The sequence below is a fragment of the Dromiciops gliroides genome, chromosome 2 (genome assembly GCF_019393635.1).
Source record: "Dromiciops gliroides isolate mDroGli1 chromosome 2, mDroGli1.pri, whole genome shotgun sequence".
In the NCBI taxonomy this organism is placed as follows: Eukaryota; Metazoa; Chordata; class Mammalia; order Microbiotheria; family Microbiotheriidae; genus Dromiciops; species Dromiciops gliroides.
This window is the reverse complement of record NC_057862.1, coordinates 170936371-170955780: the sequence shown is the minus strand read 5'-3', so window position 1 is coordinate 170955780 and position 19410 is coordinate 170936371. Positions and strand designations below refer to the sequence as shown.

General features: G+C 37.6%; 1 protein-coding gene across 2 annotated transcripts in view; it reads left to right on the top strand.

Moving 5' to 3' along the window:
- SLC12A1 (solute carrier family 12 member 1) overlaps positions 1-19410 on the top strand; it is a 135220-nt gene that overhangs the window by 23273 nt on the left and 92537 nt on the right. For both annotated transcript variants that reach the window (XM_043984361.1, XM_043984362.1), the window contains 6 exons: positions 1238-1333; positions 5657-5796; positions 7964-8074; positions 11097-11208; positions 14542-14669; positions 19326-19410. In XM_043984361.1, coding sequence (XP_043840296.1) covers positions 1238-1333; positions 5657-5796; positions 7964-8074; positions 11097-11208; positions 14542-14669; positions 19326-19410 — 672 coding nt within the window. The remainder of the gene's footprint in view (positions 1-1237; positions 1334-5656; positions 5797-7963; positions 8075-11096; positions 11209-14541; positions 14670-19325) is intronic.

Genomic DNA, 19410 nt, shown 5'->3' with positions numbered 1-19410 from the left:
CAAATGATCCATGGATTATTTCACCATTTAACTACCTTATTTTTCCTTTTTCAACTGAGGTCTTGGTGTGATTATCATCGGTTTAGCAGTGACAGTGACTGCTATCACTGGCTTATCCACCTCTGCTATTGCCACAAATGGATTTGTCAGAGGAGGTAATCAAAATTGTAACATACATGCCCACTTGCAAAATAAAGGTAACAGAAGCTCAAATAGATCTCCACTGGAGTGTTTTTGAAGGTAATCCCAGCTGATCCTTTTTTTTCAGCCCAGATGGACATAGAGAAAATGGAAACAACCATAACCCTCGTCCACCCCACAACCTTCTTATTCCAGTTCTCATTCAGGGGAGAAGGTCAAACATCGCATATGAATATTCTCTCTCCCAGGACATTTGTGTTAGTCAATTTTTCTTTTCAGGACTGTTCCATTGGTTGTGTTCCCTTTTAGAAACTGTCCATCAGAATGAGTGGTTTCATGTCAGCCCCATCTGTCTCTTCAGAGCACAGAGAACCCCCAATATAGCCCTCAGACTCTGGCTTGGGCATGAAAGTTTAAATCAAAGGTTATAGGAATACAAGTTAAATATAACATCTTCTATCTTTCATTGCTGACAGGTCTTGGAGTTCTCATAATTCTTCTTTCCACCATGGTAACCTCTATTACTGGGTTGTCAACTTCTGCAATAGCAACTAACGGGTTTGTACGTGGAGGTAAAATCTCTAAGGTTTCTAATGCCCTCAGCACTCACCGTGGGTAGGCAAAAACTTTTCATTTACTATTTTGGGGGGAGTGGGAACAGAAAAGTAGCCCAATGTCCTTGAGGAGGACCTTGCCAGTCAGCTGGTTGGGACAACCAGTCACAAAAGGAACTATGAGGTAATGTGTGTAAAGATCAAGCCAGTTATGCTGGGTTTTTTAAAATAAAATTTCTAATGAACTGATCTCTCCAGTGCGTTTCAGGTGACATTTCCTCCATCCTCACCATGATCCTTGGCATGTTAACATTTCATTTTTCAGGTTAATACCCAAGTGTCTTCTTGGAGAACAAGTCTTGAAACTCAGTTCACTTTTAAAGTTTAGTGCATTTCAGGTACTAGGAGGGCCCAGTGTGGTGAGAGCATTCAGAACATTTCAGGTTCTTCGTACAGCAGGACTCTATGGACGTATTCCTTTTTTAAGGGCTGATCACATCACTAAGTATTGGAGCCAAATGCCTTTTCTGGGGATTTTTCAGGTCTTGGAGTCATCGTCATTGGCCTAAGCGTGGTAGTGACAACATTAACAGGTATCTCTATGTCTGCTATTTGCACAAATGGAGTAGTGAGAGGAGGTAAGACAATTCATTTATATCATGGGGTATATATTTTGGTAATGTAGAAACGTCTAAAATGGGTTTCTTTTGAAAGTTGAAAGAGATATTTACCTTATGGCAAATTACTAATCCTTTAAAACCTTAAAATATTTTAAATTCCCAGTCAAATTTTCCATCAATTAAGACAATCCTCTAGAATTGGTCTCTGATCCATTTTCTGTGATTAAATCTGATTGGGAAAATGGACACTGGCCAAGGGGTCTTAATAATAAAAATAACTGGCATTTATATGTATGGCTGCATTAATCCATCCTACAGATTATCTCTTCACTATCTCTCCAGAACTACATAAGATTGGTACTACAGGTACTATTATTGTCATTTTACAGTAAGGAGACTAAGGCTCAGAAAGAAAATGATTGTCAAAAGGCAGAGTCAAATTTAAGCCCCCTAGACTTCAAGTCCAAAAGTCATTGTGACTGGGCAGCTAGGTGGTGCAATGGATAAAGCACCAGCCCTGGATTCAGGAGGACCTGCGTTCAAATGTGACCTAAGACACCTGAAACTAGCTGTGTCACCCTGGGCAAGTCACTTAACCCTCATTGCCCCACAAAAAAACACAAAAACAAACAAAACCAAAAGTCATTATGACAAAGCTACCTTTCTTGGTAGAAAGGTCTATAGTTGCACAATGGTGAAAAGCAGGAGATTCCTCAGAGCCTGAGACAAGTATCCCCACTTGTTTTCATTCTACATCTTTGGGGTTCTTACCTATACTTTCAATGCTGAGAACCTCTCCTCGGATTTCTACCTACTGTCTCCAGTATTCACCTATTACTCCATACTACTAATGACAAAGAGGCATGGGAAATTAAATTCTAAACCTTCACTTCAATGCTTTTTGAATAGGATTGATCCCAGGCATAACTCTGAAACAGGTAAAGTTTGTCAAAATGCTCTTCCATGCTCCTCTCTCATCCAATAACTTCAATCTGTCCTCTAGCTTCCTGGAGCTTGAGTCACTGTTTTTTGGCTTTCTACTCCAAGCACTTAACACAGTACCTGGCACATAGTAGGTTTGCCAACTGTCTTCCCTTATTAAGTTTACCTTCATCTGCAATAACTAGGTGGCATAGTGGCTACAGTTCTGGACATGGAATTAGGGATATCTGAGTTCAAATCTAACCTCAGACAGTAGGGAAGTAACTTTAAAAAAAATCTGTCTGCCTCAGTTTTCTCATCTAAAAGAATGAGGATAACAATAGCACCTACTTCCTCAAGTTACTGTGAGGTTAAAATGAGATAATATTTGTAAAGAACTTTACAAGCCTTAAAGAGCTACATAAATGATACCTAGTGTGATTTCCTCAGTGCCAAGGTGACTAACCAGCTATTTAGGTACTCGAATCAATACTAAGTTGTTAATGTGAGACAATGGCTTAATGAATAACCCTGTAGCTCAGTGCCTGCCACACAATAAATGCTTGTTGATAGCACATTTACCTTTTAACTGAGACTTTTAAAACATGTTGGTTCCTTTTATTTTGGAATCGCTTCATTTTCCAACATATATATATATATATATATATATGTATATATATACCCCTGTCCTCCCCAATACACAGCTATCGTTCCCTTATAGCAAAGGACAAGAAAGAGGGGGAAAAAGCATTTCAGTAAAACTAACCAGCATATCAATCAGATCCACCAGATATGCAAGTCTACTTCCACCTATTCAAAGAGGGAAGGGAGGTTTATTTCTCCTTTCTTCTTTGAGAGTTAGTCATCCTAATTACCCAGCATTCATTAACTTATACCTTTGATTCCTTAGCCTAAAAACAATTCTTCCAATAATAGGAATTTCATACCAGTAAAGGAGATATTTTGAGGAAGGAGGGGCCTTCCAATGCCCCATACTAAACTCATTCTGTGTTTCCCCTCAACATTTAATAATAATTGGAATTTATATAGCATTTTAAGGTTTATAAAATATACACACATATATATGGTGGCAACTATCTGGAACAGTAGATAGTATTGGGCTTGAAGTCAAGAAGACCCATCTTCCTAAATTCAAATGTGGCCTCAGACACTTACTAGCTGCTTCCTAAATTCAAATGTGGCCTCAGACACTTACTAGCTGTGTGACTCTGGGCAAGTCACTTAACCCTCTTTGTCTCAGTTACCTCATCTGTAAAATGAGCTGGAGGAGAAAATGACAAACCACTCCAGTATCTTTGCCAAAAAAAAAAAAAACCCAAACAAACTTAAATGGCATCACAAAGAGTCAGACACAACTGAAATGACTGAACAAAAAAATTATGCATACAAATATACATACATTTGATACATATTTCATTTGATCCACACAAAAATATTATGTAGGAGGTGCTATTGTAGATGAGCAAATGAAGGTCTACAAGAGACTCCTGGAAGATAACAGAGGATGAAAGTCTATGGAATCAAGAGATGTAGAAAACCTGGGTTCAAATCCTGTCACAAAAAAACCCCTACTTATTTGTTCTGGGAAACCCACTTAATATCCTAAGCCTCAGTTCCCACACCTGTAAAATATGGGGTTTGGACTGAATGGTCTCTGAAAACCCTTCCAGCTCTAGATCCCATGAACCCTGTGATCAATGGACCTATTTCTTTCCCAGAGTCACACAACTAGTGTCTGAGGTAGAAACTGAACTCAGGTCCCCATGTCTTCAAGTCCAACACTCCAACCATTTTTCTTTGCCTCTCCAAGTGTGGTCCTGGAGTAGAGGGCATTTCTTTATTTTACCTTGTAATATTCAAGCATTTTTGATGGAATTTTCATTGATTGGCATTTCATAGTCACTTAATTAGCTCTTTTCTGAGTTCCTTATGTACCAAGAGACATCATTACTGGGCAGAATGGCTAGTCCTATGCCTCTACAGGCATTAATAGCCATTAATGGCTTTTTATGCCTCAGGAGGCAGCTATTAATAAAATCACAGAATCATGCAATCTCAGAGTTGGAAATGACCTTAGAGCTCAGATGACATCTAATTCAACTCCCTGACGAGGCATGAATTTCCTCTACAGGATCCCCAACAAGTAGCCCCTTCCCCTTAAAGAGGTTACTCTGCTTATTTACCTCCAGTAATGGAAAACTCTCTACCTCTAAGCTTCTTTATCCCTCCACAACACCAGCCTATCCCATCATCCACATACAGACACATACATGTCTACTGGCTAGATCCTGGATTAAGAAAGGAAACTCAAGTCCAATGTGGTAAGGGTACACAGCATAGGGCTGGCATAGTTTGCTTTATGTAACAGATGTTTCTGAGATAATAAAAATTGTATCAGTTTAATTGTATTTGGGGGAGCTCTTATACAAACAAATTCCACAGTAAGTCAAAGAATTATTTTGTAGGACAACTAATAATTTTGTAATTCACCTCTGTGTGGATCTAGATTTTTATATATCTAGATTTTTACATATTGAGTGTCAAGGAAGGTACACCTATTCTAAATGGCAACAGTGAATAGATCACCAGGGCTAGGGTCAGGAGGACCCTGAGTTCAAATCTGACCTCAGATACTTTCTGGCTGTGTGACCCTGAGCAAGTCACTTAACCCTTTTGGCCTCAGTTTCCTCATCTGTAAAATGAGCTAGAGAAGAAAATGGTAAATCACTCTTTGACAAGAAAGCCCCAAATGGGATTACAAAGAGCTGAACATGACTAATCAACTAAACAACAACATCTATGCTAGACTCTTTACAAAATATAGAGATAGGTCAGGTCCTTCCTGAAAGACCCATCTAGGGATATAGAATAGACCTGTGATTTTATTTATATATAGACCTCCCAGATGAGGAAACTCCCTTTACTAATACAGGTTGGTAACTTCTTTGTAATTTATAGACTTTAATGGTTGCTTAGAGCCTAGCTTCTTAAACTATGGGTCCTGAACCCATATGGTGCCACACAAATTGCAAAAAACTGGGCAACAGTAAAAGGTTATATATACCTACTGTATATACCCATATACCCAGAGTCACATTAAAATTTCTCAGGCAAAAATGAGTCATGGGTGAAAAAAGTTTATGAAGCCCTGGCCTAGAAGATTCAGGGGCTGTGACTAATCCAGGGTCACAAAGAAAGTACGTTTTAGTGGCAGTACTGGAACTCAGAGCTTCCTGTCTCCAAGGCCAGTTCTCTATGCTGCCTCTAGGCTCCTGTGATTATTAGGAAGTCTTTGCATTTTCATTGGAATATTAAGAATTCCAGGTTCAATACAATTAGTCACCCAATGGATTCTCTGAGAAATCCACCCATATAAATGATGTTCTCTTTCTGTTATAGGTGGGGCCTACTATCTCATTTCTAGAAGCCTAGGGCCAGAATTCGGTGGCTCCATAGGCCTCATCTTTGCTTTTGCCAACGCAGTGGCTGTTGCCATGTATGTAGTGGGATTCGCTGAGACCGTGGTTGACCTTCTTGCGGTAAATTACAATTGGGGGTGTTCTTTCCTTTGGGCTGGAGAATTCAGTCTTTTAGTTTCTCTATGGTACCAGATAATAAGTATATATACCTCTCACTGAGTAAGCACTTAACAAATGTTTGTTGAATTGAATTGAATTTAGAATTAATTCTACCTATACAAAACACAAGGCAAAATGGGTTTAAACTGTAGCATGAGGATTTTCAAAAGTAAGATGTGTCAAATAGAGGAGAGATTCCAAATTTACAGTTTGTGGTTACCTCCAGAAATTTACAGGAAATATTTGGAAAATAACTATATTTTCCTATATATTCCAAAGGTCATATGAAGTCAAAAAGCATTTATTAAGCACCTATTATATGCCAGCACAGTTTTAAATGCAGAGGATACCAAAGAAAAAAGACCCTCAACCCCCCCCCCAAAAAAAAACAAAAAACAGTCTCTGCTGTCAAGTCCATAATCTAATGGGAAAAGGGACGGGGAGAAGAAGACAACATGCAAACAACTATGTACAACCAAGATATATACAGGATAAATTTGAGATAGTCACACAGGAGATGGACTAGAATTAAGGAAGACTGGAAAAGTCGCATTGAAGAAGGTGAGACTTGAAGGAAATCAGGGTAAAAAGTAGTTTCGTTAGTGAGAAAATCAGTGGACTAGAGTGGAAACAACTTTATGATACTTTAAAAATGTTACTATGCAACTAATAACATTTTCTTTACCAAAAAATTAATTAATCTTATTTTTTATTTCTTATATACAAATACATGATAAACTCTAGAATTTATTTCCTTTCATGGTAAATAGAGGGTAAGGGAATGTTTACTGAAAGCTAAGGGAGATGGGGACGGACATAGGTTGGAAACCTAGCCCTGAATCGAGAGTACCCTGCTTCAGACATTCCCTGAGTCCTCCAGGTTAGAGTCTCACCAGTCTAGCACATTGTAAGATTTCCTTTGTGGCAAGGGGATGTATTAGTTGATGTCCAAATCTTCCAGTGAATATAAGGTCCTTCAGGGCAGAGGTTGTTCTATTGTTGTCCTTGTTTCTCCAGTACCTAGCATAGTGCCTAACACATAATAGGTAGGCATATAATAAATACCTGTTGAATTAAATTGAATTGAAACAGTAGGGGGGGGTGGGCAACTAGACAGCACAGTGGATAAAGCATTGACCCTGGATTCAGGAGGACCTGGGTTCAAATCCAGCCTCAGACACTTACTAGCTGTGTGACCCTGGGCAAGTCACTTAACCCTCATTGCCCTGCAAAAAAAAAAAAAAAAGAATTGAAACGGTCATAGAGCCATAGGATCCCCAGGCCCTAACCCAATGCTAGAGAGCATTGTTCCTCTCTCTACCTGACAAAAACCTGTTCATTTTTCTTCCTGGATAGAGTCCCTCCCCCATCAATGGTTAGTTTTTTTTGCATTTAAATTTTTTTCTTGGGTTTCTGTTGCCCCTCCCTGTTGCAAAGGATTATTGGATTTATTAGACCAAAGGATGATAGATCTAAAAGTGGGAGGGATGTCCTCTTTTTACAGATGAGAAAACTGAGGACCAGGGAGTGACTAAATCATTTGTACAAAAGTACCTTTCAATGAGAATCAAATGAATAAACAAGTGAAATTATATTATATATATATATATATATGTATATATATACACATACATATATATGTATATGTGTATATTATATATATATATATTACAAAAGGTAGCAGCTTTAATATATACATACATTTTCAAGTCTATTACTTCGTAGATCTCTAAGCAGGTATTTATTTTCTACTCCCAACATTTTCATTTAGCCATTTTCTCCCATCCTAGAATTAAAAAAAAGGAAATCCAACAAAGTGGTACTTTTCCCAAACTGAGCAGGATGTCCCTTTTGTAGTGAATTCCCCTTATCTGGTGTTATGATAGATTCCTACACAAAAAGTACAGAGGATGGACTTCTAAGATTCAAGATCCTAACCTATAATCACAGGAAACAAGACCTATAAGGCCTTTTTTAATTCCCCCAAATTGATCACTCCATCATTTTCTTTAATTTCACATAGTCTGCAGACAGAGACGCATAGTATCTCTGGCTTCCCTTTAATTGTATTAATAGCACCTATCTGCAAGAAACTGTGTTCACAATAATACCTATTATTCTTTTCTAGGAGAGCAACTCAATGATGGTGGATAAAACCAACGACATCAGAATAATAGGCTCCATTACGGTGGTGATACTTTTAGGAATTTCTGTGGCTGGAATGGAATGGGAAGCCAAGGTGAATTTTTCAAAATGATGTATCAATAGCTGCCAGTCCACTTCTGAACAAATTACAGCAGGCCAGGAGAGAAGCAAAAAGAACCATATGTTCAAAGAGAATTGCTCGGTTATTACTTGTCATGGCAACAAGGGCAATTTAAGGCTGGGTGGAACATAAGACCCTCCAAAGTGCCAGGCTCAGGCAGAGTCAGAACATAATGTCCATGTGCTACATGCCCTCTTTGTTTCCCCTGGGGGCCCTTGCCATAGCGTCTCACACAGGAGGTCCACCTCCTCCTCCTCCTTCTTCCCCCCCCGCCCCCGCCCCAGCCCCTAGAGCCTGGGATAGTCTAGCTACTTGTTCTTCTCACTGTCCCCCCTCGCTGCCTCCCCCCTCCCTCATCCTCAGCCCCAACTCCAGCTATTTTGGTTCAGGCTCTCATGTTTTACTTTCACATTCTATCTTGTAATAAATGATTATTTGTGGACGTGTCATCTCCCCTACTAAGCTGTTAGTTCTGTCAAGGTTGATGCTAGGTCATATTCTTCTTTGCAATCCCCGAATTCCCCTGACACAGTGCCTTGCACATAGTGCTCAATACATGTTTGTTGAATGAATGAGTTATAATTGGTGCAGCCCATAACAACTGTCAAGGGAGGTGAGAGGGTGTCTGGATGACTGCAGGTAACCACACACACACACACACACACACACACACACACACACACACACCTCTATGTCACAGTGTAGACAATAATCATTCCAGAGGAGCAATATACGCTTCAGAAGTATAACCTGAGGATGCCAACAGGAGCATCCCAGGATCCACCCATCCACCTCCGATTTATTATTTCATTGATACAGCAAGTTTCTATTGTGGAACCTCCCTCCATGAATACATGTTGGCAACTCCTCTAATTATAGTTTTAGAAAACTTTCAACCCAAAATTACAGAATTTGAGAGTAGAAGGGACCTCAGTGGTTAACTAGGTCAATCCATACACAAAAGCAATTTCTTCTATAAAGTACCCGCCAAGTGATTGTCTAACCTTGGCTTGCAGACATCCATGGAGGGGGGAACTTAAAATCTCCCGAGGCAGGAAATTCCACTTTGGGACAGTTTTTGTGGTCAGGAAGTTTTTCCTGCCATCTAGCCTAAATCTGATTCTTTGGGACTTCTACCCATTGCTCCTTGTTCTGTCCTTTTAAGCCAAATAGAAAAGGTCTAATCCCTCTTCCATGTGACAGTGCATCACATATTGAAAACAGTTCTTACTTTCCTCTTGAGACTTCTTTTCCCTAAGCTAAAATGTTCAGTTCCTTCCATTGATCCTCACATGTTGTGGACCCAAGCACCTTCACTATCTTAATTGCCTTCCTTGAGGCACTCGATGGCATATCAATGTCCTTCTTGGCACCAAGAATTGAACACAATTCTCTAGATAAGTCTGAAGAGTGCATAGTACAATGGGGCTATTGTCTTCCTATTTCTGGAAGCTCTGCCCCTCTTTAAGTAGCTCAAAATTGAGTTAGCCTTTTTGGATGTCATATCACACTACTGACTCACATTGTTGAGTTTATAATCCACTAAAGCCCCCAAATTATTTCCAGAATAACTGCTATCTGACCATGCTTCCCTCCTGCTATTTTTATGTAGCTGATTTTCTTGTACCTGGCTCCAAAATTTTACATTTAATTCTAATGAATTCCATCTTTTAAAAATTAAGCCCAATGCTTTAACCTGTCAAGATCATGTTGAATTATGACTATCTTCTAGTCTGTTGGCTATCCCCCCACAGTTCGTAGCATCTATAAATTTGATGAATGTACCATCCATGCCTTTGTTCAAGTCATTGTTAAAAATTTAAACAGCACAGGGCCAAGCACAGATCTCTGGATACTTCACTGGTAACCTTCTGCCAAGTTGACATTGAATAATTAACAGCCACTCCTTGAATCTGGCCATCCAACAATTTTTATATCCTTCAGATTACATTTTCATCCAACCCCTATCTCTTCACTTTCTCCATGAGAATATTATGAGATCTTTTATCAAAAACTTTGCTAAAATCTAAGTAAATTATGTCCATAGTATTCCCCTCATCTACTAATTTAGTAATCCTGTCAAAAACATATACAAGGTTATTCTGGCATGACCTGTACTTGATGGCGTTGTGGTGACTCTTTGGAATCACTGCATTTCTGACTAATAATAATGAGAATAATAAGTTATGGCTATTATTTAGATAGTAATTTAAAGTTTTTTATCACATAGGTCTGGTCACAACATTCCTCTGCTAAAAAAATTTTTTAAAACCTCTTCATTATCTCCTAATTGCCTCCAAAGTCAAGTATAAACTCATTTTCTTTATATTCAAAGTCTTCCATAAACTAAAACCATTCAATCTTCCTAGTCTTATATTAGTTCATCTCCATAAATTCCAATGAAATTGCTCTACCCTCTGTCCCTTACATGTGTGATATATTCTCCCACCTCTGCTTTTAATCACATGATTCCATATACCTGGAACACCCCCCTTTGCCTATTACATTCCTAATATTACTTGAAGCTGATTCAAATGCCACTTCCTTCATGAAGTTTCCTTTGAATCCTCCTCCTTGAGGGTAATAACTTTTCCCTCCAATCTTCATAGAATATTTTATTGCCTCTCTAATGCACCTACCACTTGGTTTTTCTATTATGGTTTTCTATGTTTATCTCTTATCACTCTACTAGAGTTAAGCTTCATGAAGGAAGGGGATTTTTTATTATCTGAACCTTGTATTGCACCTAATATAATGCTCTGCACACACTTTTTTGTTTGTTGAATGAATGAGTTCTGATGTGCATATATTTTAAACATTGACTCATTTCTTTGTAGTCCTATGGCACAGTCTTTGCACAAGAGAGGAAAAGAACGAATTCAGTTATTTTCTAAAATAGATGTAACAAAGTTACAGCAAAGATCTATCCTTCTCCCCTTTATCATCCAAAAGACATACTTAAATGCAATGGTCTAATCTGAATTTCTCTTTCCAGGCTCAAGTAATACTTCTTGTTATCCTTCTCATTGCAATTGCAAATTTCTTCATTGGAACTGTCATTCCCTCCAACCATGAGAAGAAATCAAGGGGTTTTTTTAATTACCAAGGTGAGAGCTGCTATGAATGTTCCATTTCCCTTGTGAAGAACCCTATCATCCTACTTTGGGAACTAAGAACAAACATGAGTGGAGGTCAAGTGCAGTAAGTAGACTGCAACCATGATGAAACTGTAGTACAATGCAAGCATCCATATTTTCTTCTTCCTGGAAAAAAAAACCCACAACATTATGCTCTATAATAGCAAGCATTTAGATAGTTTTAAGGTTTGCAATGGTATTTCCATTTTACAGATGAGGAAACTGAGGCATAGAGAAGTTAAGTGACTACTTGCTCAGGGTCACACAGCTAGTAAGTATTTGAAGCTGGATTTGGATTTCTGACTCCAGCACTCTATCCATTGTGCCACCTAGCCAGCCTAATTTACTACACTGTCCTCTAGGGTCTTGCAACCATATTAGGGGACTAACCAGGTTTCCAAGCATAAAGGAATCACAAAATCTCTAAGTTTGAGGAATCCTCTAGAAGTCAACTTATTTCAACTGCCCACCCCATGTAGGAATCTTTTTAACAATATCTCTGATGGGTCATCTCCAGTTTTTCTTGAAAAGGAAGGGAGCCTAAAAATCTGGAATTACAGCATCCTGGTATGGTATAATTCTTGGTCGTAAAGTTCATCCTGTCTGTTTTCTAACTTTCAAATCTCTTTCACAAACTCTCAACACACATGTATCCATCTAGTCTTTCCTACCTGCCCATTTTTGCTTACTTATGAATCTGTGCTTGCTGCATATGGATTGTGGGCTAGAGGAAGGAGAATGGGATTGGGAGTCAGAGAATTTAGATAATAATCCTAGTTCTTCTACTTCCTATCCAGGGAACCCTGGGCAAGTCTTCCCATCACTGCACAAATTTCGTCATCTGTACAATAAGGGAGTTGGACCAGCCAATTTCTAAGGTTCCTTCCAACCTGAGATCTATGTTTCTAGAATCTTGGGACTTGTTTTCTCATTTTGTTATTATCTTTTCTTCCCTTTCTTTTCCTACTGCATTTCTCCATTCTTCCCCCTCCTATTCACAGTGTGTGTGTGTGCATAGGTGCATATGTGTGCACATGTATGCCTGTGGATGTGTATATGTGTGTGTGCATGTTGAGAGACAAAAATACTGCACCTGGAGTCAGGAGACCTGATACTTGCCCTACTTACCTCTAAGGACTGTTGTTAGGATCAAATGAAAGGGAAAATCCACTATTTAGATGAACTGGTATTTCCTGCTTTTATATTTTTCCCTTTTTTTGTTTCTTGCACACAAGTTTTCTTTTCCTTATCCTCTGTTGCCATTCTTTGTGCCTTCAGGAATTTTCTCTGATTTCTTTTCCTTTCCATTTTTATTTCTATCTCCCCAAGTTTCTTTTTTCTTTCTATTTTCTTCTACCATGATCTAATTTATTTCACCTTTTTTTTTTTGGCAGGGCAATGAGGGTTAAGTGACTTGCCCAGGGTCACACAGCTGGTGTCAAGTGTCTAAGGCCGAATTTGAACTCAGGTCCTTTCTGAAAACAGGACTGGTGCATTATCCACTGTGCCACCTAGCTGCCCCTAATTTATTTCACTTTAATAATGAATTAAACTCCATCCATATTTAGGATAATTTGTATATATATATTAGTGATAATTTCTACAGCTCTTAGAGACTTTCAAATCATTTTCCTCAAAATAATTCTAGGAGGTTCTAGTATTTTTATATCTATTCTATGGATGAGAAAACCAAGACACAGAAAAGACAAATGACTTGCCGAGGGTGACAAAATTATCTTGAGACTCAAGGTCAGCTGTTCTGACAAAAAAAAATTATTGATATTTTCCACTACACAATGGCTGATTCTTTCTAATAGTAAATAATAATAATCTTATTTGCTCTAGATCAGAACGCAATGTAAAGAAGCTTAAGGATCTCGGAACCTAGGCAATGGGAGACTAGTCACTGAAGTAACAAGATCTCATTAGAAGATAGTCTTCAGCCATAAGACAGTCTCTGGTCATAGACCTCAAGGACAGCATTAGAGTGAAGTTTCAGCACATTTACAAATGTGGGTTTCAGGTATCTCTGTGCATATGTACACATGAAGAGGAGCAGTGTAGTTTAGTGGCTAGAGATCTGGGCCTAGTTATTTGACAGTGGGCAAGTAACTTAAAGTCTAAGTACCTCAGGCAACTCTCAGATAGTATAAATGTCAGAACAGGTGCCATTTATTTTATTTTAATTATTTAATTTATTGATTTAATTTAAGTAATTGGATAAATAGTCATTATTCATGGGTAGGCAGAGTCAATATAATAAAAATGACAATTTTAACTAAACTAATTTTTATATTCAATTCCATTCCAGTTAAATTACCAAAAAATATTTTACTGAATTAGAAAAAATAATGACAAAATTCATTTGGAAGAACAAAATGTCAAGAATACAAAAGAAACTAATAAAAAAATGTAAAGAAGGGAGGTTTAGCAGTAACAGTTCTTAAACTATAATATAAGGCAGTAATTATCAAAACTATCTGGTACTAGCGAAGACCAGAAAGGTAGATCAGTAGAACAGAGTAGACATAATTTACAGCAGCAAATAAATATAGTAACCTTGTATTTGACAAGTGTAAAGATTTAAGTTTTGCAGATAAGAATTCATTGTTTGGTAAAAATTGTAGGGAAAGCAAAAAAACCAATCTGCATTAGTAGAGGGATTTTTCCCCTTAGGAGTTCCCTGTAGTTACAGTATGAAACCATGGGCATAGTATAAAAACAAACAAACAAACAAAACCTCCACAAACCCAGAAGCAAATGCACAAATAGAGTATATATCAAATATTTTCTATATCCTAGGAACTGTGTAACTGTTTTACTCCTTCCTAAGAGGCAGTATGGCATAGTGGAAAGAGCCCTAGATTCACTCAGTTGTCCTGGATCCAAATTCTGGCTCTTTTAGTTACTATCTGCCAAACCTTAGCAAAGTCATGGCACCTTAGAGGGCCTCATTTTCCTTACCTGAAAAAGAAAGGTTTGGACTTTATCATCTCTAGGGACTCTTTCAGTTCTAAATTGCCTTTTCTTTCTTTTTGTTTCTTGGGGACAGAAAAGTTGGAAAGCTTAACCCTGATGAGATCTGGTATTGCTGTGGTGTCAGAGAAAGAAGGTGTATTTTCTGAGGACATAAACTGAGCAGGGTGACACACTAAGTTATGGCCTGATGGCAAACATGGTGTTCAATAGGAAATTGACAAATTCCATAAAGCTCATTAGGCTTATAGACAGAAAAGGCTTTTAAAATTCCCTCATCTATGAAGAGAATCCAAGTGATAAATTTACCTGTCATCTGTGTTGCAGCATCCATCTTTGCTGAAAACTTTGGACCAAGCTTCACAGAAGGAGAAGGCTTCTTCTCTGTCTTTGCCATATTTTTCCCAGCAGCTACTGGAATTCTTGCTGGAGCTAACATCTCTGGAGATTTGGAGGTAGGTTACCTTCCCTACTTTGCAGTCCTAAGGTTGTGGGAGTAAGATACCAGGTAATGAAAACACTATATTCCATTTCAAGATAGAAATGATTGTGCCAAGTTACCTGGTTAGTTTTTAATGATCTGGAGTTTAATTGTTATTTTTTGATGCTAGTTTTAACTCCCAGAATGATAAACCCTTCAATCCTCTAGTAAGAAAGCTAAGGCATAGTAAAATTTTGACGAACCTACATTAATTCATTTTTGAAGTTAAAAAAAATATTTGCTAAATTTTGTTTCAATATTGTTTTTGAAAGTTATGCAGTAATCATCTGCAAAGGAAAAGAGTCTCCTTTTATCTGTAGATAACAGTTTGATATACTTAGAAAACTCCATAGAATCAGCAAAGACTCTAATTGAAAAAAATATTCATTTCAGGGCAGCTAGGTGGCTCAGTGGATAGAGCACCAACCCTGGATTCAGGAGGACCTGAGTTCAAATTCGGCCTCAGACACTTGACACTTACTAGCTGTGTGACCCTGGGCAAGTCACTTAACCCCAATTGTCTCACCAAATATATATATATATATATATATATATATATATATATATATAAGTTTCAAGAAGGACACAAAATGAATCCATTAAATTTTTCATCATTTTATACAGTGCTAACAAAATCCAGGAAGAAACAATAAGAAAGGAAGTTCCATTCAAAATATCCAGGAAATGTACAAATTATCTAAAAGCTATCCTACCAACACACATAATAGAAATAATATGTAAATAAGATTATAAAAGTTACTCTCTCTGTAGAGATATGGGTAAACTTGAATAATTAGCAAAAGATTCACTGTTCATGGCAAGGCAAATGTCAATTTAAAATGACAATACAACATAAATTAAAGTAGAAAAGTACAAGTGAAAGGGCATAGCTTGGCCAGCTTTCAAATTGTATTTGATGCTGAATAAAGCACAGTGGAACAGACTAGATAAGGAAGAAACAAAAACAATTAAAAATAGCATCCCAATGTTTGTTAAATGCAAGAACATAATTTACTGGGAGACTGACTCCCTTTTTGACAAGAACTGCTAGAACAACTAGAAAACACTTTGGCAAAAATTCAGTTTAAATCAGCAGTTTATGTCATATATCAAAATAAACTCAAAATTAATGTGCATCCTGAATATAAAAAGTAATATAAAATATTAGAAAAGAATGAGAACATTTACCTTACACAACTATGGTTAAGTGGAGAATTCTTAACTAAGGATGGAAGAGATCACAATAATAAATATATAATTTTCACCACATAAATTTTAAAATGTTTGCACAAATATAATCAGTGGAGATAGAACTAGAAGAGAAATAGTATGGAAAAATATTTTCTTCAAATATCATTGCTAAAAGTCTGATATTTAAAATATAGAGAGATTTTATGGAAATACATAACACCAAGAGCCAGCTCCCATTCTTTTTTTTTTTTTTTTTTTGGTGAGGCAATTGGGGTTAAGTGACTTGCCCAGGGTCACACAGCTAGTAAGTGTCAAGCTTCTGAGGCCAGATTTGAACTGAGGTCCTCCTGACTCCAGGGCCGGTGCTCTATCCACTGTGCTACCTAGCTGCCCCAGCTCCCATTCTTTAAATGATCAAAGGGAAAAAATTACAAATTTTAAAATGACTACATGAAAATATGCTCTAAATCACTAGTAGAAGGAGAAATTCAAATTAAGACAACTCTGAGGTTTCACTTCACACCATGCAAATTGGCAAATATGGCTAAAGATGATGGAAACAACAAATGTTGGAGAAATGTGGGAAGATGGGCATAGTTGTACACTACTGATGGGGATATGAAAGAATCCAACAATTCTGGATATCAATTTGTAATTATTTAAGAAAAATGGTTAAATTATCTATACTCTTTGACCCAGTGATCCTGCTCGGCTAAGGAAATCAAAGATAGAAAAAAAGCCTCAGTAGATACCAGTATATTTACAGTGGCACTCTTTGGGGGAAGCAAAGAACTCGAAACAAAATAAATACCCATCAATTGTGGAATGGCTGAAAAATGATATATGAATATAATGGAATATTAATGTGCAGTAAAAGGAACAAATACAAGGAATGAGAATAACATGGGAAGAGTTAAATGAAGTGATTCAGAGTGAAATAAACAAAACAAAGAATAGTATATACCTTGTAAATGAAAATATTGAACTTTGAGTAATTAAAGAACTAATTATAATTGAAAAGACATATAATGAAATACTTCTTCCCATTTATGGCATACATACAGGACAACCAGGGCAGAATATGATATACGTTGTCTGTTATGTTTATTTGTATCAGGTAGTTTTGTTTGACTGTTTTTGTCATAAAGGAAGGTTCAGTTGGGAGTGGGGAGTGGGGAGTTGGGGAAGATTGAAGTGATAGTGATTCAGTGGCAGGACGAATCAATAAAACATATTTTTTAAAAAGGTAACATCCTAGGGGGCAGCTAGGTGGCATAGTGAATAAAGCACTGGCCCTGGATTCAGGAGGACCTGAGTTCAAATCCGACCTCAGATACTTGTTACTTACTAGCTGTGTGACCTTGGGCAAGTCACTTAACCCTCATTCCCCCAGAAAGAAAAGGAAAAAAGGTAATATCCTAGCATAAGTTTATAGTTACCTGTCCCCTTCTATATTCTGTCTTGTGGTGATTCCTTACAGCAGTCCTAGATTTGAATTTTGAGGGAATGGAGGTGGGTGGCTTTTTTTTTTTCAGGAAAGGTCTTTAATACTGTGACACTCTACCCTCAGGATAGGGGTTCCTCACATCATTTGAGTCACGGATCCTTTTGGTCTGAAGGCTATGAATTCCTTGGAATACTGTTTTTAAATATGTTAAAATAAAATGTGGTATTACAAAAGAAATCAATTCTATTTAAATACATTGATCAAAATATTTTTTAAATCAAGATTTCTGTTTCTTTGTTTAAAAACTTCTGATTTTGAGGGTACCAACAATGTGCTATAAGCCACAGATCCTTTCTGAATGACTCCCCCAATGCTTAGTACAGAGCCTGGCATAGGGTAAGCAATGCCTAATTAATGCTTGTTGATTAAATGCAGTGGCAGAACTATTCCATAAGACAAATCTGAATTCAGTGAAGAGCAAATATTAAATAATAGTAATAGTAACAATAATTATATTTATATAGCTTTTTTATACTTTTCAAAGGCCTGTCATTTATACTAATTCATTTGGTCCCCTAAAAGAATACTGTGGAGTAGCCCTTATTATCTTCAGGAACAAAAGGCATGCCACGAAGACATAGGCAGAATAGTACAATAAGATGGACTGTGGCTTTATGTTAAGTGTTACCTTCACCTGGAAATCAGACAAATTCAAATTAATTAAGATGAGACTCCGAGAATAAGTGGTCTGCTGAAGGTCATACAGCTAAGAAGAAACTGAGGTAGAATCTAAATTCAGGTCTTCTGATGCCAAGTTCAAGTCCATGGTCAAGGTACCGTTAATGACTGTGGTTTTACACAATAAAAAGTAATATAAAACAATAGGGGTGTCAACGATGAAAAGGATTGATAAGTGGGCTCCAGTTTACAGACTCCCTTGAAGCAGGTAGTTGGAGGCCGAGTGGGAACAGTCTATGCCACACAGAATCAAAGACTATATTCCCTTAACTCCAATTCAATTCAAGGAATATTTATTAGATGCTTATTATAGGTAAGGCACTGCTCTGGGCACTTAAATTAAAGCCCTTCCCCTGATAAAAATCAGTCCTTTCCTTTAAAGAGCTTATACTCTTCTAGAGAATACAAAATATAAAGAGATAAGGAAATAGTGAATAATTTGAAGAGAAAGAGAACACTAATAAGGATCAGGAAAGGCAAACTGGGGAAGAGGTGGCACCTAACATGAGCAGTGAAGGAAGCTGAGCTTTCTAAAAGGCATTCCAGTCATGTTGGAGAGACTATAAATGCATTAAGGCAGGAGAAGGAGGTTGCATTCAAGGTACAGAAAGAAGGACATTTTGGCTAAGATATTATTGTTCAGTCCAACTCTTCATGACACCATTTGGGGCTTGCTTGACAAAGGTACTAGATTTCCTTCTTCAGCTCATTGTACAGATGAGGAAACTGAGGCAAATAGTTAAGTGACTTGCCCAAGGTCATACATCTAGCAAGTGCCCGAGGCTGGATTTAAACTCAGGAAGATGTTGTCCTGACTTCAGGCCTGGCACTCTATCCACTGTACCACTTAGCTACTAGGAGATTGGGTAGATTAAGTAAATCAGGAAAAGTAACTGGAGTCAGATTGTAAAGGGTTTTAATAAGTGTGTAACGATTGGAATGACGCCACCTGCTGGAGATGCAGGTGGCGTCATTCCAATCATTACAAGTGGCAGGATGAAGAATTTTATTTTTGTCCTAATGGCTATAGAGAGTCACTGGAAATTTTTGAGCAAGAGAGTGGTATAGTCAGAAGATTATTTTGGCATCTGAGTAGAGAATAAAAATGCCCCCTCCATCCTCAAATCTTGCTACTTTTCTGGAATCAAGATATAGTTTGTTTTGTTGATTGCAAAGACAATAAATTCCAGGTGATCTCATGTCCCTACTTTATACCACTCTTCTTTCATCTTCCCATCTTTTTTCCCCTTTAAGGACCCACAAGATGCTATCCCCAGAGGAACAATGCTGGCCATTCTGATCACCACGGTTGCCTACATAGGGGTTGCTATTTGTGTGG